General features: G+C 44.0%; 1 protein-coding gene across 8 annotated transcripts; it reads left to right on the top strand.

Annotated features, from left to right (window-relative positions):
• The first annotated feature begins 1241 nt into the window (after positions 1-1241).
• Positions 1242-24770, top strand: LOC149359916 (uncharacterized). Of its 8 annotated transcripts, none has more exons than XM_089572031.1 (8): positions 1254-2879; positions 6675-6718; positions 7111-7265; positions 9326-9430; positions 13210-13271; positions 14461-14606; positions 18318-18468; positions 20549-24770. In XM_089572031.1, exons 3-8 carry the CDS (start codon positions 7259-7261, stop codon positions 20816-20818), a joined length of 741 nt encoding a protein of 246 aa, XP_089428157.1. In that variant the 5' UTR covers positions 1254-2879; positions 6675-6718; positions 7111-7258; the 3' UTR covers positions 20819-24770. The 8 variants fall into 8 exon arrangements, with proteins under 8 accessions (XP_089428162.1, XP_089428157.1, XP_089428156.1 ...); XM_089572030.1 differs by having other exon boundaries at positions 6675-6732; XM_089572034.1 differs by having other exon boundaries at positions 1260-2879; positions 7111-7217.
• Positions 24771-24793: the final 23 nt, after the last annotated feature.

Here is a 24793-nt window from a genome sequence, read left to right as displayed (position 1 = left end):
CTCTTCATTATTGACACAAAGCACGTTACTCTTCCCCCTTTACAGACAGTCTCCCACGGCGAGCTAAGCAATGTCTCGAGGGCTGAATCATTTGAGCCGAGCAACATGCACCACCTGGGTCTTTCATGAGCATCAGCCACTGTCAGTAAGGCACGAGACAACGTAGTTCAAATCACTGATGCGCTCAAGCACAACAAATGGGCCAGTTTAGTGGGACAGGAGCTCCTGACACAAACCACACTTGCAAAGCGGTGCCCACAACCACACTAGATCACCAGGGTCATAGGAGATGGGCTGGTGGCGGGTGTCATAGCAGTGCTTAGAGCGCTGCTGCGAGTCCAAAATGCAGAGGCGGGCAAATCGACGTGCTTCTTCAGCTTGGCAGAGTGTGGCGGTGATGGAAGGCTTGTCATGGAGAGAAAAAGGAAGGATGGTGTCGCTACAGCGGCGGGAAACGTGAGCGTACAGAAGATAAAATGGGCTGTTGCCGGTTGTCCCATGTTACGCAGTGTTGTACGCATACGTAATAAAAGGGGGGATGTCATCCCAGTTGTGGTCAGAATCGACGTACTTTGCCAACATAGTGGTGATCATGTGGTTTGAGCGTTCAACGAGGCCATTCATTTGAGGGTGATATGGTGTCTAGTGACAAAAACCGCATTTGCAGTGATGAGGTTCTTCAACGACATCCACAGTAAACTGGCGCCCATGATCACTGATGAGAACGCGAGGAGGGCCACGTCGGAGAATGAGAAAGCAGAGGAGAAAAAGAGATACATCAGAGGCAGTGGTGGATGGTATGGCGGCTGTTTCACAGTATCGTGTTAGGGGGTGAACACACACGATAACCCAGTGGTTACCATTCGCATACCATAGAAAAGGGCCGAGCAGGTCAATGCCCACTTGCTCAAATGATGTAGTTCGAGATAAGACAGGGTGCAGCTGGCCTGGCGAACACGATGTAGGGAGGTTAAAACGCTGCCACTGCACGCAGCTGGCTATGTATCGTTGAATCGTTTAATGCATTTTGGGCCAGTAAAAACGTTCTTGTATGCGATGAAGGGTCCGGGCAACTCTCAAGTGGCCAGACGTGGCATCGTCGTTCATCACTTGAACAGGGATGTGAAAGCTTTCCAGCTCGACGAAAAGAAACCGTACACTGCTGGGCATGAAATTCTTCTTGTAAAGTAAACTGGTGTGAATACAGAAGCAAGTAGCAAGAGAATCACTGGCGGTGTCAAAGAGGTTAGGATTGGGAAACATGGGTGATACAGGAGCGAGGTAGTTGTTGAAGTTGCCGCCATTGCAACCAGGCGTCGGAAGTGGCAAGCGTGAAAGACATATTTAGAAAGGGCTTTGAAAAGTTAAGAAAAATAAAAGTAGTCAGCATCGGCGTGTTGACGGCTGCTTTTGTACACGACAGTGAAGTTGAACTCTTGTAGCCGAAAAGCCAGCAAGCCGGCCGCATGGATCACGGAGGTTCATGAGCCAAATTAACAGAGCTAATGATTTTTCCCCGATGGCCGCCATCTTGAATTTAATGATCAGTCGTCGAACTAAACAGGGGCTCACTCCATCATGTGCTCGTTCTGTATTTTCACCTAACAAGCGCCCATCCTCCAGTATTTCATGATTATCTTCAAATTTTAGGTGGGCGCTTGCTCGCCTGCATCGAATTACTGTCCGCAGTCCGTCACGTCGTTGGTAGAACGCCGTTCATGGAAGAACACGTGCGCAGCAAACTTGTGTACGTCACTCTGCAGGTCATACCCTGCGAAATGGCGTTCAAGTTCGCTGCACACGTTGTTTTCCATGAATAGCGGACGAGGAGGTTATGCGCATGCGCAGAGCGCTACTGGAGAAAGGCAACGGGAAGTTCGAATTTGACAAAAATTCCACTGCGTTACGAGCACTCCTACGGCACTCTGTCCGGTGAGCCACTGTCGTTTCGACGCTCACGACGGTAAGGAGACCTTTGACTTGTCGGAAATTTATCGCAGTCGGTCTCAACAGCCTGATTTCGTCATTTTCGAGTAGTAAAGACTATAAATTTCTCCTCGCCTGGATAGAGAGAGTCCTCCTCACCCTGTAGTGGTTTCTCAAAAACATAGGCTTTATCAGTGTTTGTTTACATCAGAAACGTGACTAGCCTGGGCACTGTGTCTGCCGCACACTGCCGCATTTCGATGGAGGCGATATGCTAGAGGCCCGTGTACTGTGCGATGTCACTGCACATTAAAGAACCCCAGGTGGTCGAAATTTCCGAAGTCGTCCACTACAGCGTCCCTCACAGCCTGAGTCGCTTTGGGACGCTAAACCCCGTTAACAAACCGCATATATTTTGGCCAATCCTCGCGAGATTCGAAAATCGCGCGCCTGCAGTACCCGCTCAGCGTCACTTCGTGGCGCGCGTTCTTCGTGACTGCTCCAACTGCTTCCACGGCTTCCTGTTCTAAAATTTTAAATTTAGTGTGAATTTTATTGCAGTACGATTTGCGAGAATTAATATTTTCGAAGAGTTTCTGTTCAACTGCGCTAGGCGGCAGCAGTGTCGTTTCACGCCGCGCCGTAGCAGGCGTGCGCGATAGTGCGCGTCGAGCGGCTGTTAAGTCTGTTGAAAAAAAAAAAAAAAAGTTTAACGCTTACTGCTGCAATCGAATTATAGCGGTTCGTGATTGTGCTTTACAGAGGATGAAAAATGTGTCTCGTTTAGGGCAAGCTGTTTGTACTGACAGCGTTTATGTGTTTCCTAACTCCAAGCCGAAGAGAAACCTGAGGAGTTGTCATCGGTGTTTTTCCCTGTCGTGAGCTGCAACGTTGTGTTCTGCGCTGCATTGGGATGTGTTTGTGCCACTGTAACTAATCTTCCAAGGTGACAGGTACGAGCTGTCGGTGCCTGCAATGCTTAAAACTGCCAAATTTCCTGTCTGACAAAGTTTTTGTCGTTCACTTTTTTCAGTAAACGTTTGTGAATGATTTTGTTTTGCGTAGTTCCCCCGCACGCAGTTTGTGTTTGTATAACTGGTTAAGGGATTCTTTTCTTTCTTTTTTTTTCAAAAACCTACGGGAAGCCGTGTTATCGAAAGCAACTCTGAGCAGCAGTGACGGTGATTTATTTCTCCTGAATGGCGCACACATCGACCAGTGTATTTCAGTAAATTTTAAAGTAGGTCAACATAATTTAAAAGGAAGCTTTGCTCTATCCGTTTGCTCCCTATGTGTCTGTGTCCGAAAATAGTCTAGTGCAGCGGTATGCTTATGCGGCACCATATGTACATATGTAAAACAGTGCAGTGACGACACAGAGCAAACTAGGACAATCGAGCCGCTGGTGTTGTGGGCTGGTTAGTTCATGCTTTTAGCTCTGTGTTCTTGCATTGTGCTTCGTGCGATCTAAAACATGAATCAACCAGCCCATGTCATGGCTCATCTCAATATGCATATTTTATTTTAATAAATGCTATGTTTGCATTGCTGATGGCTCTCCTTAGTTCTTCTTTCATAGCTGATTGCAAAGATTTCTGTTGCTCTAAAGACATGCTGAATACATGAACGGCTCCACAAAAATTCATAGCAAGCACATCAAGATGTAGGTGTTTGTGAATACGGGACATGATGCTTTGTCAAGATGAGTGATCAAGGTGCTATGAATGATGCTTTGCAATGAATTGTCAATGCAGCACAAAAAGAGTACGGATGGGTAGACCATAGACGAACACAAGCACTGCTCCTAGTCTAATCCTTCAGACTTTCATCCTGTTTGTTGAACTGCATTAGTGTTGTAACAGCATGCCCTTTTCGCCGCCTCGGTGCACTTTACAATGAAGCTAATCTTCTGAAAGCTGCCACATTGAGTCAGTGCGGCAATGAAATGCGAATAAAAAAAATTTCACGAAGAAATGCGTGTCTAAAATGTGCAGTTTTGACATCTTTTACAACAATATCTTTTTGAAGCTATAAAGCCGAAATGTGAGGATAAATGTCCTCCCCATAAAATGATCCCCCACCTTACTTGCTAGCGAAGCTCTTTTGAGGTAACACTAAACAGCCGTAATAGAAAGAGATGACATCAGGTTTAGAAAGCCAGCTCGTCCTTTAACTGCAGTATGTGTTGCAAAATGTAACAGCAGTTTCAGAAATAGCTATACTATTTGCATTAACTGTCTGGTTGTTGCTTCATTCAGTAAAATAAAGAGATGAGCAGACAAATTTTTATACAGTGGAATCGGTGATTCGAACTCATTTCATTCATATTTCTGGTTCATTCAAAGAGGCTATTTCATCCCTTCAACACTGTCTATTTAAAAGAACCTTCATAAGTTCATAAGTAGGACAAAGTTGTGGTCTCAGCCAAGTTTTAAATAACAATTTGCAGAACTGCAGGAAAGCTGACCTACAGGAAGATATTTTCCAACCAGAAACACTTATTGAATGACTGCGTTTTCACTTCCTGTTGTGCTGACAGAAGGGGTTAATGTGAGGGTAAATGGGTCGGTTGCTCTCCATTGCGTTCTTCTAAATGGACAGTTGGGGATACCCCTTAATCTGCGTGAACCTGAAGCCCCGACAGTTCTTGAGATAGGAAACAATAGCGTCTACAAAGACAAACGCAACGGAAGAATAACTCAGGACATGCGTTTGCCCTGCATTGTTTTTCCATTGTGCTTGTCTTTGTAGGCACTGTTGTTTGCTGTCTCAAGTACTATGCACCATCTATCCCAGATTTAGCACCAGCTTTCAAGGTCTAGAGTAAAGGGTAGTCTAAAGGATACATTGATGCATTCTCCTGACAAATACCTGACTTGACTTCCTCCCCGTGTCCGCACCCCTGCTGTGAGCACAAAAGGGGAGAGGGCAAGTATTTATTCTGGATAAGCTAGTGACCAGTACTGGGGAGGGGATGGCACCGTGGCGCTCTAAAGTCGGTGGATATTTTGGATTCTTAACAACGCGTGCAGAAAACGACGAGGACGAAGACGAGCGCTTGTCCGTAGCTTTTCTCGTATTTGCCCTTGTCATTTTCTGTGTGCACTATTGTCAAGAATAGATTACCAACTAGCCCAAAATTACGCCATATTTTGGGATTCATTGGAAAGCGTTTTTGGCTACTCTATTGTGTCCTTTCAACAACTTCCATCTCATGCAGATTAAGGGGCAACTCCCTCATTCTTTTTCGAAAAAGAATGCAAGAATGCCATCAGCGAACAAAAATTTTTTATTGGAAAACATGCGCTTTACTGCAGATGGTGCTCACTAGTCTGCAAGTTGTCAATGAGAGGCAACTAACTAGTATTACCACATTTCTCTATATTAGTATGCCATCTGTGAACACGAATTTTTCGTTGGAAAATATGCGCTGTATTGCAGATGGTGTGCACTATTCTGCAAGTTGTCAATGAGGGGCAAATAGTATTACCACCTTTCACTGTATTATGCGAAGTAGGCATCATGCTGCTGGGTGTACAATTATTTCTTCAGAAATAGTTATGCAAAAGCTTTCAAGACTGCCCTCATGAAGTTTTGCTAGCAATGCTGATTTTTGTGTTGGAGCAGTTGCAACGTATGTAGTGCTAAACTTTGTGTGATTTTTAATATGTTGGTAGCTCTGACCACTTCAAAATTATAGTCTGATACAACTCAAGTCTACAGCAAAGCTCCGCCCACATTCAGAACCTCTGAACACAATTCTTCCGTGACAAAGTACACCGTTGTTAAAGCTATTCTTTTTACCTAAACAAGAAGCCGATCATGAGACATAATTATAAGCTCAAGAAGTTTGACACCTGTGGCTTGTTTGATGCATTAAAATATTAGGAAGCCGATTTTGTTCACTGTTGTGATTGGCCATTGGAATAATACAAGATTCCACAGGCCATGGCCCAATGTTGCCAACTGCTGTTTTGTTAAGTTATAGCGAAACAGAACTGTGCGAAGACGACGGGACAAAAGAAGGCACGAATACACACACACAAAGTGCAGACTTCCAACTGACTTTATTTAGTAAAAAGCACGGTGCTTATAAAGGCAATCACAGAAACAATGAGACAAGCAGAAGCAAAGACAACGTGTGTATGGCAATGACAGTGTCAACAAGGCCATGTGTGATTACGGCCCATGAAAAGTTCAGATGTGTCCATCTACCCTTGCATTGTAAGAGCTGCGACACCAAAAACTGTTCTCCTTACCTGGAAAAAACAAAGTTCCTTTCTAAGGCCAAAACAAAAACAGAAAGAGAAGTTATCGAGGCTTATTTCATTTCCAAAAGGTACGATAAGTGTGTTAGCGCACCTTCTTTATCTCTTTCAAGTCAAGAGATCAATTTCTTAGATGGACACATCTGAACTTTTCATGGGTTGCAACTACACGTGGTCTTGTTGACACTGTCATTGCCATACGCACGTTGCCTTTGCTTCTGCTTGTCTCATTGTTTCTGTGATTTCCTTTATAAGCACCCTGCTTTTTACTAAATAAAGTCAGTTGGAAGTCTGCGCTTTGTGTGTGTGTATTCGTGCCTTCTTCTGTCCCGTCATCTTCGCGCAGTTCTGTTTCGCTCTAACCATGAACCGACTAGCCCAACATCATGTCTTACTTAAGTTATATTCTACTATAGTAACATTTGCCTCATAGCAGCTTTTGCTTGTAATGACCTGTTACTGTGCTTCTCATTTTATGAGGTTGTGTACGCTGTGTCCAAGAATGAAGACTTGTTGCTTCAATGGTAAGAGATCAAAGGTAACTTTTGGCGACAGTAAAGGTAAGTTTAGGCTCGTTTCATAAAAATTTTCATTGAGGTGTTCGAGCTTCAGCCATGGTAACTGCATCCATTTAGAGTCCTTAGAGATCCATATGCATATATCTCCATAAATATGAGAGTAAATATATTGAAACGATTCAGCAAGGTGTCAAGTGTAGTATGTGAGGAATAATGTTGCTGGAAAGTAGAGCTTAAAGCATTGTTCAAAAATTTTTTAACATTGTCTTGACGGTGTAAAATAATATCACCAAGTGGCATCACATGTATTAAGTTTTTAACTCTGTCATAAATCAGCATGATCACAAAGGAAGCTTTTTCTTGTATTCTGCCTTGAACCTGATTGTGTTATGTTTCAGGATACCAGGCGTGCTACAACATGTATGCCCTTGCTGCCGTCCTTTTCGTTAAATTGCAACATGAAGATTACCAGATGTGCTGCTGAAAAAGAATAAGAAGGCTGCAAGCAAGTTGTCAAGCATTTGCTTCAATCTAATGTTCTAGCTGATGTCTGGTACCTCCTTGTTCTGATTACTCTGAGAACTGTTTGTACCACTTCTGTGCTTTATTTTAAAATTTTTGGTCGGCTTTCGCTTTTTCATGTTTACCGAAATTCGCACAAAATATCGTGCCAGTTAAAGAAAGCGTTGCCCTTGATGCCAGCCTGCATTGAAGTTTCTTAGACCGAGTGGTCATTTGTGACTCAAAATATTGCAACAGGTGTTTGTGTAGTGATCAGAATGTTGTAAGCATTTGTCTTTTCCCGTCCTGAAATAGCTCGGGAAGTGGGAATGTGCACACAAGCTGATTTGTTAAGTTAGGCGATATACCTCGAGTCGATGTCGGCATGTTGAAACTGCATGCTGGGAAGAACAAAACTTTTCTTTTCTTCTACCACTCAGTTTGTGGAAGGCACACATTGCGCGTCCATAGTGCTGTTGTTTGTCTACGATTTGTGGTCAAGGGGGCCTGTGACTTTTGTGAGAAAAGTTTGAATTTGCTGCCTTTTATTAGGCATGCTGCGAGTGCTGACAGCTGTATTAATTTTGGGGCCATTAAACAAATGTCGTGTCTGATTATGACTATATGATGAAGGAAAAGCTGCACATGAAAATGCCAATGTTGCTGTGAAGTTTTTCTTATTTAACCTAAAAATAACGAAAACATTTGTGTTTGCATGAACAATTTATGTGGTGTAGTAAATGATTGCATGTCATTTTCATTACGTTGCATTGTGCATGATCACATGTCGTTTTGATGACGTTGCACTGTGCATTTTGGAGCAACCAGCATACCATGTCGTCGGCCTAGAGTATATGATCAAGTCGAGCCAAACGTCTGGCTTCTATCTTCATAAATGTCACTCAGAACTTGCCCATCAAAGCTTATACAATATCATGAGTGATATCATTAGTTACATTGAGGGCATGGAAGATACAAATAGCTTCATTGAAACTACTTTTCTTGTGACAAAAGGATCTCTCTAAATGTGTATGAAACAAAATGGATAACGTTTACAGAATCTCAATGCCACTTCTTTAAAATAAATGAATTGCATGTCTTTAGCGCCCCTGTAGCAGTACATCCAGGGGAAGCATTTATATTTAAATCTCCTGATCATACACCATGCCAATCATTGGCAAGTAATTGTATATTTGCCATGCAACTCATAAAACAGTATTCAATTTTTTTAACAAAAGAGTTTCACTTTTAGCAAATTTGTGGTTGCATTACTCACAGGGCAGTCTAATTACCAATGTTTCAATTAGCTGGTAAATTGCGGTGCCAAGAGGGTCTGGCATAAAAGCATGCACATCTCGTGGATTTTAAATATTTCAGGTGTTCTTTCTGCATGTTCACCTGTACTACTAATTGACCACGCCTTTTCCCCTTGGCAAACCGCTTTAGTATTTCATTTCATGTTGTCTGATAGCAAACCGCTTTAGTATTTCATGTTGTCTGATGTGGTTGATGTGAGACACGAATATGCATTCTGGTTGGTCTTTTGTACACATACGCAAGTATTTCAAAAACAATACTTGCTGACCTGGCTCGCGGTGTTCATGACAGTTTCGCAGATCTGCTTGGTTTTTGAGGTCATCTGTTATTGTGCTGTCAGAAAATTGTCTTATTAACGAACAAGTATTTTTTCACAGGGATACTTTTCTTGTTTGTGACGTTTCTCTTGTGATACTATGATGTGCCCAAGAATCTCAAAAATTTTGCAGAATCTGCAGAATAAAAGGTGTGACTGAAAGAAATACCAAAAATTCCCCAATTCTTGTTAGCTCAGAATTAATCTTTGCATTGTTTGTTGCTCTACACAGGCTCCTGATCTGAAGATAGATTATAAATTAAGTGGCAGTTTGTCCAAACGACTAAAAGAAAAGTTTAGTTTCATTGTTTCAATTGTTTTCGAGTTTATTTTGCTGTTTATGTTGAGAAATTTATTTGTACAGCTTCTTATCCATTGTGCTAATGTGTTGTTAGGGTGTGAACTGCTGCTTTTTATTATATTGAAGTAAACCTGCTAGGTTTTCTTGAACGTGTGCCTCTGCTATATTTTGTGTGCAGAACGTAATCGGCAGCTTGTAGACATCATCATAAAAGAGGAGCCCTTGTTCTACTCTGACTCCAGTGAGGATTTCATCTCCGATGGGAATGGCTCGATGAATAATGGTGAGCTCTGAGTAAAGTCAGTCCATGCGAGGCCTTCTCCATATGTGTTTTCTTAACAACAGGAGATATTCAATTCCTTTATTTTCAAATCAAGGTTGAAGGTCTCCAGGCGAAAAAGCTGTTTTATGACAGCTTGAAAAGTGCGTAGGGGCCCATCCGAGGTAGCAGTGATCGCAATATAAATTGCCATGCGAGTTCACATCTTCAAACAAAATTTTAAACAAATCCGGAATACAGTAATTTAACAGAACAGTCGTTATTCATGAACATTCCAAGTAACTAGCGTTCTGCCTCAGTTCACAATGAAGACTGGAAAACATTGCAGATTTCATGTCAATCTGACTCTATTCACAATGTGAACATGGTAGTTGTACATAGCTGGTTTAATGGATTACAAAGTACTGTCGCAATTCTGTTTATTGAAGATCTCAAAATATATTTTCATTTGTTGTAATTGTTCAGAAGAAACGGAAGCAGGTATTGGTAGGGATTGACAGAGATAATCGGCACGTTGGTATGGTACAGACCATCTGTCGTAGATGCAACTGCAAGCGTCACTTTTTTGTTTGCTTAAATTTTTGGAAATAAAGGGGACTTACGGTGACCTTTACATTCTCCTTAAATCTTGTCTGCAGTGCTTGTGAGTGTGCTAAGTTGGCACAGTCTCTAGGCATTGTCACTGCTAAGCTGACAGTCTCTGGGCATTGTCACTAAAAGTACGTGGTATGCTTAGTGCGTGCTCGGCATATGCACACTGTTAGCTGCTGAAGACATTTGTCCACCTAGATTATTCTTGTGCTTATGTCACTTTCTCCATCATGTCAGCAATTTTCAACATAGTTTGCTTGAACAGATTTGGCAAGTTTTCTAACACAACCAGATTTGCTTTATGCTTGAAGGCAACATCTGGAAGTCATCTGGCTAACTAGATATAATTTATTGCATAGTTGGCACAGTCTGGAAAATATGCTATACCTGCTAATGCCAAGTGGTTACTGCATTCTTGCTTTCACGAGAGGTGCACCGAAGGCAACTGTACTCAGATAATTCAACTTAGCAAGCACAAATAGGCAGGGAAGGTTTCTATCAAGTTAAGCTACTGTGCAGCCGTTTAATGTCATTTGACACATAACTTTCATTTGTTTACCTGATCTGAACACTCATCTGAGCATAAAATCATAGTCATATATGCAAGCAAATGAAGAAGCTATTGTTCTTGATGATCTTTGTGGACTTGGTTCTGGAATTCTGAGCTATTAAAGCAGAATGCTGCTAGAAGTTCCTTAGTGTGATGATGCTGTTATTCTCATCATGCCAATTACTGACTAGTGCAAAACTTAATGCGTTTACTTTTCTCTTATTCCTAAAGCGACTGCTAGCCCAAATTCCTCTCAGGAAAGAGGTTCAATAATGGTAAAAAATAAAACAGTTTTCATTGAAACGCGGTAGTTAACTTTCAAGGCACTTAACTACTGCACTCAGTTTGCCTTGCTATGCTTACTGATGAAGTTGATTTCATCACTACGACGTCTCATAGCCTGAGTCGCTTTGGGAAACCCCATAAAGTAAACCAAACCGAAGTTGATTTGTTAGCTTCCATGATTACACTTCTGGCTGCTTGGTAAAATGGCAGATGTTTTTTAGTTATGTTTGATTTACATTAACTTGCCCCTGATTAGTTTGACTTTCAACTTTGTTCAATCTTGTTTAAAGAGCCTCGTGGTCACCCACAGGTTTCTGTATGGGAAAGTAAACTTGGTTGATTTGATCTCCATTTGCAAAGTGCCATGAAATCAGTTTAGTCAGATTGCAGTAAAGATTCACGATAAGATGGCCACATGTATGAAGGAATCTTTGAGGTGCCCACAACTGATATGCCACCAGCGCCATCACAGCTGAGATGTTCTTGATGTAGAGGCTTGTGACCTCATTTTACGTCCTTTGTCTCTCTCCTGCCTCCACCTCTCCAAATTTCTGCCAAAACCTTCAGCTTCTTGCTTTTGTTTGCAGATGGTCATGCTTTGTGTTGTTGTTTTGCAAGCTCGGTGCCATTTTGGAGCATGCTTTCACTAGCTTTCTGTCTGCCCGTCTATCTGGGCTGGAGTCATCATGTCGCCATGCTTGCTTTACATGCATGCTGTTTATGTAGTGGTCATGATCTTGCAATCCTCAATCATTCATTGCTGCGCTTGGGTTTGTGGCAACCTAGAGGGAAGCCCTAGAGGGAAGCAGCATACGCAGTGACATTGCGTTTTGTGTTGCAGGTCTTTCTGGGCAGTCACACACCACGACACATTCTTAATGATTTATGTTTTAAAATGTAAATGCTGTCAATGTTAATGGTTTAATTTCTGATTATAAAACACCAGAAGGACCTGCATAGATCTGATTTTAGTTCTCATTTTTATTTTAATTAAGAATGTACTTATTATTATATATAAATAATTTGTAGTCATTAAACTAATTATAGCCTTGTTATTTGACTAGTGATAATTAACATTCAGCACCTGTTACGAACTGGTATGACTATTGACATTCTATGTGGCAGCAATGGTGTAATGAAATTTGCGGTGAAATCATTAATTTGAAATTAATGAGATGGCACCGCAGGATCACTGTACAGAGAGCTTGGGATTTATTGATTCTAGACAAATCCTTACGTGCTGGGGTAGTATGTGTGTTGTGCATTTTATATTCAGATTGTGCATTTTAAATCTTGTTGCAGTACCATCAAAATGTTAATGTCACTGTGATAAAGTGACATAGGAAGGCAAGCATGCTGGTTAAAAGGGTAGTTCATTGATGAAATGAGATAGTGTGCCATAAGATTCAGTGAGGAGTTGAAAAAGACCTGTTGAATTCTGCATAATGTAGTGCTTGTCAAAAGACTCTGAATGCAGAAATGCAAAGCATCTAATGCTAAAATATGTTCTTGCGTTTTGTTGACAAATTTCACTCTAACTTCAGGCGAAATTTTTATCACTTAATGCATAAAAAGTACATAGATCTTTTGAGAGCTTTTACATTCTATTAAATTTTCTCCGCAAGTGCGCACTACTGGTAATAAACTGCAAGTTTTAATGATGCAGACTTCAAACGCACTGTTTAGCGTGGCCTTTGATATACTTTTTACCATTTCTTTATGTCCCACTGCAGTGAAGATAGTGAAAGTAAACTGTACGCAGGATAGCACATTCCAAGGGGTCAAGTTTCACTCAGGGGACTCAGAATGCACATTTGTTTTTGCTCTCTGCTTCAGATATGTAGTTTCTTATGTAGAAGAAAAAAGAGTGCCTGAAACATTATCTTTGCACTGTATTACCAAAATTACCAGAGGATTTTTCAAGGAACGGCTTTGGTCCACCAATGGGCTGTTACACACCACGAAACAGAAAATCCTTTTAACCCCGCATCGGACACACTTTTAACTAAGTTTGCACCAAAATGATCTTTCAGTACCCATACTGTCATGTATTGGCCAAGCAAGAAGCTGTGTTGGATGAGCCCTGCTTACTGTAAACCAGTACACAGTGCTACAAAGTACATATGGGCCAGACTCATCATAAGCCAAAATTGACTGTTGGCTTCTGACGAGCTTGTCTCGTCACTGCCCTTTCAAAGGTTAAGTACAGTGCAGTATTATGGATTGTCTGAATGCTTATAGACTAAATAAACGTATGAGCACAGTTGTCGTGAAATTACTGGGCCACATCATCCTACCATAGCAAAGCACGAGGTGAAGTTGGGCTGCTGTTGTATTCTTTCTGCACTGTTTTCAGGCTCCGATGCAGAGCTCACTCTTGATCCAGCAACACAACAGTACAGAGAAAAGCTTGACGCGGTAAGAGTGTTTCCTTTCACTTCTCTTGTTTTCAAGATACTGCTTTATAGGCAGGAGGCACTTGTTTTGTCATTTTTATCCCCCCCCCCCCTCTTTTCTAAAAAAAAAAAAAAGGTTATCCACTCTGGGGCCGAATTACGGAAGAACTAAGTCACAAACTTATCACAAACGAATCAATTAGTCCTGCTCCTACTGGTCGATCTCCGCCATTTCGTGCCAACCATTAGAAGCGAGGTTGTTTGACCGTTTTGTGACTGTTTTGAAATTGTGATCTTTCTGTAATTCGGCCCCTGCTTGCTCCAGTTGCATCCATTAGGCAAAATACAATTAGCAAATTAATGCAGTAACGAGCTCATGTTGCTGTCTTTTACACCTTTATTATGTCGTGATTAGTCTGATATCGTATGTAAGTAGTATAACATATGTAATTGTGGAAGTACATTGCCTAGTCACCATGGGGCTTAATTGACATTGTTTTAGGTAATCTTTCAGCCATTCAGCATGTCTAAAATATAAAAGAACCAGACTTCAAATACTGGCACATAATTTGTTACAGACGTCTGCTCTGCACAACCATTTCAGAGCTTCGAGCATTCCTGCATTTCGTCGATGGAAGCACTCGTTGACTCAGTGTGAACAAACTCTACTTCTGACTGCTTGTGCTTGAAAAGACTGTGTGCCATGCTAGCCATGCTGTTTCTAGGTGCTATGTCTCGAGGTATGTTGGCATACAGAAAACGAAAGAGCTGAGGGTGGACAGTTGTGGAGTAGATATGTGTTTCCGATCACAGCAGTGTTTTCCATCGTATAGTTTGTTACTGCTATTTGTTTTTAATGCTGCAGGACATATTCAACGTTTCACTGGCCTAGCCAAAACTGATGTCAGTCCAGAGTAAAAATAGATAGTGGGCGAACTTGCAATAGCTGTAGTTCAGTGGTCAGATTAAAAATTGTAGGCAGTCGTTAAAAGCTTCAGGTAATCGTTCCTTCTATGCTGCTTGTTTAATTGTAGTGCATATGTAAGCATAACTTTGGCCTGCGATCATACTGAAGGCATCCATATTGGAAAGAGTGGATATCCCGGAACACCATTGCTTGGTGGTTTTGTTCTGCCACCTTAGAAAGTGCCTGAAAAAACCACATGGGGACTGACGGTGAATATATTTGGGGTTTTTGTGCCTTTTCACAGGTGAATCTCCGAACTTGGTCTCCGAATGGCCTGTTTCCAAAGCTTTCATCGTTTGTTCAACCCCTCCTGCATGGTGCCCCTATGTCAGCGGAAAGGCATAAGGCCCTATCGGGAAGGCTGCGTGACGAGCTCATTCAGTTCCTTAAGTGAGTGTGATGCTGCAATATGTATTACTGTTGTCATCATGTCTTGGCCAGCCTTCTGAGCATTGCATACAGGGTGACCAAAAGGTTATATCACTGTTTCGAATCCATTGAAAATTACTAATAATTTTGGCTGAGTGAGTGTTATTCTGGACCGCTTAGCTCAGATATTCTCCTCCAGTCCTGAAATTTAACTTGTCTCAGTTAACTTTCTGCGCTGGCTACTGCAAATATTTCCAGTGTACTCGGGTGAGGTGGAGGTGGACGTCTGATAGAACGTCTGTCTATGACGAAAGGTTGAATTTTCTGTGTTCTAAGTCTCTTTGAATCAACAAGTGCTGCAGATGATGTTTATGCTGTTTTCATGAGCAACCTGCCATGCTGATGTACCAAGCCTTTTGGGAAATGGTTGGTTGGTTGGTTTATGGGGTTTAACGTCCCAAAGCGACTAAGGCTATGAGAGACGCCGTAGTGGAGGGCTCCGGAAATTTCGACCACCTGGGGTTCTTTAATGTGCACTGACACTGCACAGTACACGGGCCTCTAGAATTTCTCCTCCAAAGAAATTCTAGCCGCCGCGGCCGGGATCGAACCCGCGTCTTTTGGGTCAGCAGCCGAGCACCATAACCACTGAGCCACCGCGGCCTTTTGGGAAATATTCCAACTGCCACAAGTATGTTTTAACAAGGGCAACCAGATTTTCCTACTTATGCTTATCCTGAATTTTTATTTTTTTTTCATACTGAACAGATATTCAATTTGATGTCCAAAGGTTTTTTTATATATATATATATTCGTATTAAAAAATATCAATACACACACCCTTAGTTAAAACATACTTGTGGCAGTTGAAATATTTCCCAAAAGGGAAATATTCCAACTGCCACAAGTATGTTTTAACTAAGGGTGTGTGTATTGATATTTTTTAATACGAATATAAAAAAAGATACGTTTAGACATCAAATTGAATATCTGTTCAGTATGAAAAAAAAATTCAGGATAAGCATAAGTAGGAAAATCTGGTTGCCCTTGTTTTTCTTTTTTCAAAATATAGTATATGGTCTTTGCTACTAAAATAAACAAAACTAGACTGACTGAGCATCATGTGAAAAAAAAAACATAATGTGCACAGTTGATTAGATTGCATAGCAGTATGCAAGCTGTGTTATGGGCATGCAAAATGAGTAACAATATGAAATCCATGAATTGACACACCACTGACAGCTGAAAACAACATAATGGCTAGTAAAATCTCATTAGTTCTGGAAGAAATCCTGAAATTGTAACCGGCAGTCTAGTTACAAAATGCAACCCCCTTCCCCTCATGAAAAGACTACCAGAGGTGCGAAAATGTGGTGAAGCCTTGTGAGGAGGTTCCATTGCACAAAAAGCGAAAAACTCGTTGACGAGCGCGCAGTTTCGGCATGCTGGAAGAACAACGTGGATAGGGGAACGCACATTGACATCGGAACTGCGAGAGTGTTTTTAGAAATGACTGAGGATGTGCCAATCGGTGTCCGAAAGCAACATGCAGTTGGGTTTTGACAGCTGGCAAATGCGGAGCCAATAGCCGCTGTCACCACGAGCTTGCGGTGAAGCTCAGAAACTGAAATTTAGCAGCCAGGCTATTTTATGGCTTGGCATCAGAAACCCTCCGACCGTCCTCAAGTCTGCCGTTACGGACACATCACAGGTTCACGGATTACAATTCAGCACGCAGTGGGCGAGATTTTTACACAATCGCTTGCCCTGCCGGAGACACCTCAGCTCAGCCCCCCACTGAAAGCCCTATACAAAATTTCGCGAGTGGGCTTTCCTGCATACCATAGTTGAATCAAATGAAATGGCAGAGCTCATGCCAGAGGAGTTGTGTAGGTGCAGAACTAGATCCATGGGTGGGAGTGTTAAGTATGTAACTCAATATGGAAGGACAAAACAAAAAACTGCGCGCAAGCTCATTGTGATTGTTCAAAGCGGGTGGCCGGCCAGCTTGTGTGCATCATGTGTGATATGCAAGAAGCCCACTTGCAGGGTTTCCTGTGAGGTACAAGCCCAGCAGCGTCCAAATACGATCGATCCACGCAATAGATCCACGCGATAAATGATGAAAAAATTAAAGAGGATGCCTTTGTGCTGTTTGCCTGGCATTTTAAGTTCTGATGATTGGATATTTTGCTCTCGTATTGTGGTTTTGCCCACCTGCTGCGGCCACATTTCGATGGAGGCAGAACGCAAAGGCACCCATTTGCTATGCACATTAAAGATACCAAGGTGGTCGAAATTTTCGGAGCCCTTCACTACAGCACCTCTTCCTCTCTTCTATCACTCCCACTTTCCTCCCTTCCCTTATGGTGCAGTTCAGGGTGTCCGTTCGGGTGTCAGGGTGTCCACTGAGACCTGAGACAATTACTGGGCCATTTCCTTTCTTCAAAAAGAACCTGTGATCATATTTATGAAAGTCGGTGCAGCATTCATGGCCAAAAGATTTTCACACAGTCGAATATCAGTTTCTGGAATCGATTATATGAACCGAATAACAAGCATATTGGATTCATACTTGAAATTTGGAATATTCCATTGTGGTCTTCTGATGCCCGCAAATCAGGACATTCATGCTGAATGCCACCTTTGTTGTATGCTTTCTGTACACACTGTGATGCTTCATAACTGAAAGCTGGCCAAGCTTGCTTGCACATTGTTAAAGGGACACTCTGGGTAACTCATTCAGTAACTGTTCTCAGCTATAATTGACTCTTCGGCTCTTTCTGGGCATGTTGACGTTTGTACTGCAGCAAAAGACTCAATTATGGCCCAGAAAAATGAATTTAAAATTTTTCCATTACTCGATTTAAGCTCGGGATGTGTACGCCGAAATGGACTGGTTGCTACTGTTTTGAAGTGAACAGTGGTGTAGTTTAATATCTGGGTTCCGTACCCAAAAATTGGTGTTGATGCACGCATTTTACTTGCAAAATAAGCCAGTGATGGCAACACCTGTATTTTACTCTTTGGTCTCTGCGATTAGAACACAAAACTCCTTTCAGTACAGACCAAATTCAGTTTCTCCTCAGTGTCCTTTTAAGCAATGCTGCCATTTGGAGTCCTATGATCTGCGAGGCTTCATCATCATCATCATCATCATCAGCCTGACTACACCCACTGCAGGGCAAAGGCCTCTCCCATGTCTCTCCAGTTAACCCTGTCCTTTGTCAGTTGCCGCCACTGTATCCCCGCACTTCTTAATCGCATCCACCCACCTAACTTTCTGCCCTTGCCTGCTACGTTTGCCTTCTCTTGAAATCCACTCCGTTACCCTTAAGGACCAGCGGTTATCTTGCCTTCGCATTACATGCCCTGCCCAAGCCCATTTCTTCCTCTTGATTTCAACTAAGATGTCATTAACCCGCGTTTGTTCCCTCACCCACTCCGCCCGAGGCTTCCACTGCGGTTCAATTATTATATTCAGTGAGAATTGCTAAAAGCTGCATATTGGGCTTTTGTTAAAAAAATCATGGCTCTCATGTCAATACATTGCGATCCTTTTTGGCTTTCAGTTGCAGGCTAACCAGCTTACATTGCATATAGACATTTGCTAAGCCTTGTCAGCTCGTCAGCTTGGGGTCGGGCTTAATACGCAGCACATGCTTTGTGTCAAGAAGGCTGAGTCGAAAGTGTTTTGTAGTGACGCTCTCTGGCTTCATTTTGCATGTACAGTGACCACAAACTGATCCTGAACAAAAACACATCAGCCAAGCGTTGGGCGTACTGTGCGCTGGGTAGGTCCTTGGCTGCAAGGTATCCCTCCATGGCCTGGGATTATGCCAGGCCAGGCTCTAAGATTCACAGCCGGCAGAAGAACTGCTGGGTGAGTGGGTATTGCAATGTTCTGTGCAAGACCAGTAAAAACCAAAGCTCTCTACACAGTGCTAAGGAGCTTGCCACTGTTGTTTTTGTCAGCAGGAGTGGCATCCTCTGGAGTTAAAACCTCGAGTAATGATGGCTTTCGACATGTACATCAGAAGCTAGTCTGATGCTGCTGTCACTTGAGTACTTTTGATATTGATCGGGTCAATCAGGACCACTCTCAGTGCAGATTTGGCTCTGCTACATGGCCATGTTTCAGAGGCGATCGAGCTGACATGATTGATACTAAGCTGGTTCCTAAAGCACCACTCATATAGATCTGGTGGCACTTTGTGTTGTGGTGTTTTGATCTAAACATGTGCACACCCTTTCTTTACTAGGTGTGTGGTCTTTCATTTTTAAACTGTCTGAAAGATTGTGTTACTTCATGCCACTGAGGTAATAAGAATGCCAGTTTTCAGATGCATAAGACAGTTAAAAACTGCAGTTCATCTCACAGCCTAAACAAAACAGGTCATAAGAGGGTGTAAAGCACTTGCTGACTCTCCTGCACAAAAATATCAGGATGATGGTCAGGGTAGAGTTTACAATCAGGGTGGAGAGCATTGCAATATGTCTTGACGGTGGCACGAAGGGACAATCTCAGCCTGACCTACGAGGGTATTGGCCAGGGGATCATCGGTGCCTGGATAAGAGTTTCATGGGCGGGCTGGTTAGCCAGCTCATTGTCGTCAATCCGTGAGTGCCCAGGCATTGAACGGAGGAAGCCGGGGCAAGGCTGTAGTGATGCAAGTGTGTCCTCGAGTTCCATGCACATGTGAGGTGGGAGTGTTTTAGATTGAACGGCACGGATGGCCACCAGTATAGATGGCATAATGAGGCACAGGTCAGAGAGAATGAAAATGTTTAGGGACGGGCGGGATGGAGAGGTCCTCAAGCAAGAGAATGTCTGGGAAGTGTAGGAATGAGCCGCTGGTGTGAGGGACAGAAAGAAGAAAATGAAAAAGGACATGTCTACCAGACCAGTGAGGAGCCACATAAGAGACATCCATGTTCGCCGCTTCATGAATATCAAAGGGGGACTATTATGAGAGGCAGCGGCATTTCGGTGGCCGGTATGCAGGACCGGCGACATATTGGAGGGAAGAGGAAGTATACAATGGTTAGAAGCTTCTGGCAGGGATAAAGTAGTACGAGGAGCCATCTGGAGAGGGGGGGATAGTCTTGAAAAGTCATGAACGCTTTGTAATAGCAGACTGCAAAAACCAGGTTTGTCAAGACAGCATAATCATCACACTTGAGGTCATTCACCTAGCAAAGCTTTGAGGCAAACTGCTGTTTCTTCCCATAATTCTGCTTTTTATTTTTATAAATGAAGAGAAGGAAATTCTGGTCATTTCTTAGCCATTTATGACATGCCGGCAAGCCAGCGGGAGCTGAGAGTTGGGAAGTGACCCCTTTATTCAGAGGCGACTTATAACTGACAATATACAGTACTTGCTTTGTTCACTTGTGGGCCCATGATACACTATGGTGGTGCGGGTGAGGCTTCCTTCTGTCAGCCTCAATCTGTACCCTGTTCACTTCTGGGAAGTGCAGTTTCATTATCGTTGTTTGCATGATTTTAATGGGGTGAATCATCCATAGTTTCTGTGGTGATGATAATGAAGATAATGGTAACTATTAGTTAAAAAAAGCATTCAGATTTTATCTTCGAAGGTTGCATTTCTGGTAACTGCCCCTGTTATCTGCGTCTATGTGCAGATAATACTAGGGAGCAAAGATTTCAGATTTCCAAGAAGACTGAGCGATTTCCTTTTCACCGATTTTCAGCTAATAATTGAATTGCCTGGTTGAAAGCTGCTCTGATGTTTGGAAGTTGTTAGCTAGAGCTGAGCAGTCCTCTGTAAAATTTGCTTTAATTGTATGACATTGTCTATTTTACAAGAAATGAAACACTTGGCTTCATGCAGCTTCATTGCCTCTCATGTTGGCATGAATGACACTGTTGATAAAAAAAAAAATGGTAAAGGGGTTAACTCCGATTGCCCTTCTTTTTCTTTCCATTCTCTGAATCACAGAGCGTCTTCATTCAACGTCTCAGTGCTTGCAGAAAGACCCAGAAGTGGAGAATGATGCGGAAGCTTCAGGATGCGAATGCTGCAGCAACTACATCAAGCATCCCAGCAATACCAACCACCCCAGAAACACCAACTGCCCCAGAAATGCCAACCACCCCAGAAATACCAACCATCCTAACAACACTAACTGCCCCTACCACGCCAACTACACCAACCACACAAACCCCCTCTGATGCACAAGCAGTTATGAAATGCAATGAAAATTTGTAAGCTTTGGACATTATGCCAGTAATGTGGCTTTTTGCAGGCCCGTCTTGAATAACTGATGTTAAAAGAACGCAAGTATTTCGAGCTAATGTTGGATATTTTTGCACCAGTCCTTGTCAGCTGCACTGGTGTGTTGATTTTCCCTTCTTGTGGGGTTATTAGCAAAAGATGCACTGCCATTATGTGTTTAAATGATTTACTATTCTGTAGTAACTCTTATCATTTCTTATAAGTGTTGTGCTGGCCAAAATGGAAGCGCTGTTATGTATGGTACACCTAAAGGTGCTGCTGCCACCTAATATGAGGTACAGCGAAGTGTCATCCTGTTTTAAATAATTATTGATTTTATCTACAAACAAATTGTGGTTGTAAGGTAGCATTTTATTGAGTCCGGTACACATGGTATTGAGTCTGGTACACATGGTGTCTCGCGACTTTATCTGTCTTGACAAATTGTTTTCAAGTGCAGTTGGTATTTAGTTTACTAAGATAATTTGGTTAAGTATTAACTTGTGTTCTCTACAGTTCATCCTCTCGCAAAATGTCGATCTATTGTTTCTGTGAATCGCGAGATGTACGGTGTGGGGTTTAAATGGGGGAGATAAATACGTTCTCCCCGTTTAAGCGCGGCTGACTCAGTTCAAAACCGCGCGGACCCCACCCCGTGGTCGCGTACGCTACTGAGCGCACGCCGACCACGGCGGGCCGTGCTCTACGGGAACAAAGGAACGACACACTGGCTGACACAAACAAGGCATTTATTGCTATAACAACAATAACGCCAGCTAGCAACAAAATACACTGAGGAATCTAGGATGTCCGACTCACCAGCACGGCTACGAGCGAACGTCCGCCCACGGTAGGGCAAAGGGAACTCCGAGGTCGAGCGGGACGGGCTCGGCGGGAGTAAGTTCCGACCGAGAGGCGCCCGTCGACGAAGAGCGAAGCTGCGAGCGAAGCGTCTGCTCGCTTCCCGATCCCAGAGAGAAGAGACCCCGTCGCTCCCCGCGAGTGCGCAGCAAAACGCCATCCGTGGCGCTGGTGTCGCTGCGACGCGAGCGCCCTCCCTTGTTAGTTACAGTAACCGAACCGAGAGGAGTGCTTTTCGGGGGGGCAGCTAACAACAGTGGGGTGCGTTGAGGGAAAGCGAACGCAGGGGACGAAGGCGTCCCCACATCCCCCCAACCTTAAATAGACCCACGCGCCTGCAAGTTACATGCTATGGAGGAGTCTCCTGGTCTTCATGCACTTGAGGCAGGTCGTGCAGCGGAGGTCACGCCGACAGAGTGCACGCAGTCTTCCGCGGTATTCCGAAGGCGACGTGAAGGTCTCCGCTGGGACGTCTCGCATGGCCCGCGGACTATGTGTCCGCAGGCCCGCGAAGAGGAGGGCCGGTTGACCACTGCAGGCCAAGATTCCGCAGTAGTCGCCAGGGTAACAGCAGCCGGAGGTGGCTGCTGTCTGGTCTCGCCACGGATGGATGCGGCGAACAGGATACAGGCCGCTCCGTCGCAGCAGGCGGCAGCGAGACGATGTGCACAAGACAGCAAGCCGCAGTGGCTCCGCTGGATCTGAAAGATTGCCAAAACACACTCCGCATGCCTTTAACGTAGGTCACGAGAGGGGAAACGGCGTACACAAGGGCCTCGTGGCTCAAATGCTCAACTCGCTAGCAAAACGTGTCGGGCGGCTGTGCAACACAAAGTTCGAGTGAACAAAGCCCTTTCTTGAGTTGAACGAGAATGCTCAGTTCATGCGAGGTTAAAAAAAAACGGGTGGCCAGCAAAGTGCGCCCCCTCTCAACACCACGGTCCGGTGGTCGTGTCACTTTTGACAAGGTGCAGGCAGCTATGAATAGCCTTAGGCCTCACTACCACAGTGAAGGTCGACGACCCCCAACAAAAGAAAGACCCGAAACGGGTTTCGTGCGCGCAGCCGCGAGGAGACATCAGCGTTGTGGGGTGGTCCTCCCCGCTCACTGCACGAAGCAGCTGCTGAGTGATCGGCGCCCACCGTATCGGACGGTGTCGGAACGCCCGGTGCCGAGCTGCAATACCAGCGAGCTCGTTACGGCACCCGTGGCCCCAGGCCACCCGGCTCCCAGAGCCGCGACTCCCAGAGTCGAAAAAGAGACAGCGAGAAAATTTATACAGAAAACTCGGACCACCCACGCGGCTTCCGTACTCACTCGCTTCGGGCTCGGCAACTCCGCGGGCGCTAGGCCTCGCGCTCCCTCGATGCGGACCAAGTGGTTCTTGAAGAAATTCCAGGAAGAAAACTTCACAAAAAAAAACATGCTGAGCATGTCGAAAAGTTCAAACATGCTGCAGCGCAATACACCTCGCACTCAAGAAAGCATGCCGCAGGTCCTAGCGATCAAAATTCACTCTAGGCCTAGCACTTGTCAAGTCCGGACAAAGAGCGTTCCTCGAACCGAACAGACTGTCGTCCAATGTTCCAAGAGCAGGCCCCACGTTGGGCTGCCAAATGTGGGGTTTAAATGGGGGAGATAAATACGTTCTCCCCGTTTAAGCGCGGCTGACTCAGTTCAAAACCGCGCGGACCCCACCCCGTGGTCGCGTACGCTACTGAGCGCACGCCGACCACGGCGGGCCGTGCTCTACGGGAACAAAGGAACGACACACTGGCTGACACAAACAAGGCATTTATTGCTATAACAACAATAACGCCAGCTAGCAACAAAATACACTGAGGAATCTAGGATGTCCGACTCACCAGCACGGCTACGAGCGAACGTCCGCTCACGGTAGGGCAAAGGGAACTCCGAGGTCGAGCGGGACGGGCTCGGCGGGAATAAGTTCCGACCGAGAGGCGCCTGTCGACGAAGAGCGAAGCTGCGAGCGAAACGTCTGCTCGCTTCCCGATCCCAGAGAGAAGAGACCCCGTCGCTCCCCGCGAGCGCGCAGCAAAACGCCATCCGTGGCGCTGGTGTCGCTGCGACGCGAGCGCCCTCCCTTGTTAGTTACAGTAACCGAACCGAGAGGAGTGCTTTTCGGGGGGGCAGCTAACAACAGTGGGGTGCGTGGAGGGAAAGCGAACGCAGGGGACGAAGGCGTCCCCACAACGGACATCCTTCTTATTTGAATAAAGATGCACTGAATCTTTTATGTCTTTTACCTGCTTGTAAAAGAATAACGAGCAAGGCTACACCTTGCCTTTGAGGCACATCATAGGCTGTGAACCGATCGCCTACCTTGGCTTCTTCCTTGTGCACCATATTTTAGTTGTGTTTCACCTCCATTGAAATATGGCTACGCTATGTTCAGCAACACAATGTCATAGATATTGAGCTACCAGAGCCGGTAACTCAGTGACAGTGGTTCTAAGCACATACACCTGCACCGTTGTTGGTTTTACCGCCAGACATTGCTTGCCTGTCCCCCAGATGCTGTCTCTCATTATGGATGAAAGAAATGTCTCTAATTCCTGCCCCGAGAAGCACTTGAAGCCTTATGTATCAATTGTGCCAGAGTGACATCAAACTCCTTTATCATATGGCAAGGTTTACACGAGTCAATGTGTTTGTGACCAAGCAAGATAAAATGAACATTATCGCGATAGCAATCGGAATATGCATCTGCAGAATATCCACACTGCTGCTGTTTTAAATTTGAGCCAGGATATGAGCCATGGTTCATGTAAATAAAAATTTCTTCGTAAGAGAAAGGGCGCTTTGCACTTGAATTGCTGAGAACCTTTTCTTATAGAAAGACTGGGCTCTGCTTGCATCAGTGATACTTCAGTATCTCTTTTCAATGGCAAAAGCCATCTACTAGGTGAGGTAAGATACAGGACATTTCCAGAGCAAAGATACGGTGCTAACTGGTTTTTTAAATGTGATACTGCTGTGGTTTTTCACTGCTAAACCTTTGGCACATGTACAGTATGTTGTTTTCTTGGCTTGTCGACTAAAATAAAGTTGCTTTCGAATACAGTGCCTGTCCTCTATATACTCTT

The sequence above is a fragment of the Amblyomma mixtum genome, chromosome 2, assembly GCF_055824585.1.
Source record: "Amblyomma mixtum isolate Tamu chromosome 2, ASM5582458v1, whole genome shotgun sequence".
NCBI lineage: Eukaryota > Metazoa > Arthropoda > Arachnida > Ixodida > Ixodidae > Amblyomma > Amblyomma mixtum.
This window is presented reverse-complemented; position numbering and strand designations above follow the sequence as displayed.

What these genes read in the sequence shown, in the direction of transcription:
- LOC149359916 (XM_089572029.1), top strand. An exon ending in GAATGGCTCGATGAATAATG is followed by an intron (nt 9,431 to 13,209) that starts GTGAGCTCTGAG and finishes CACTGTTTTCAG; the next exon opens with GCTCCGATGCAGAGCTCACT. An exon ending in ACAGAGAAAAGCTTGACGCG is followed by an intron (nt 13,272 to 14,460) that starts GTAAGAGTGTTT and finishes GCCTTTTCACAG; the next exon opens with GTGAATCTCCGAACTTGGTC.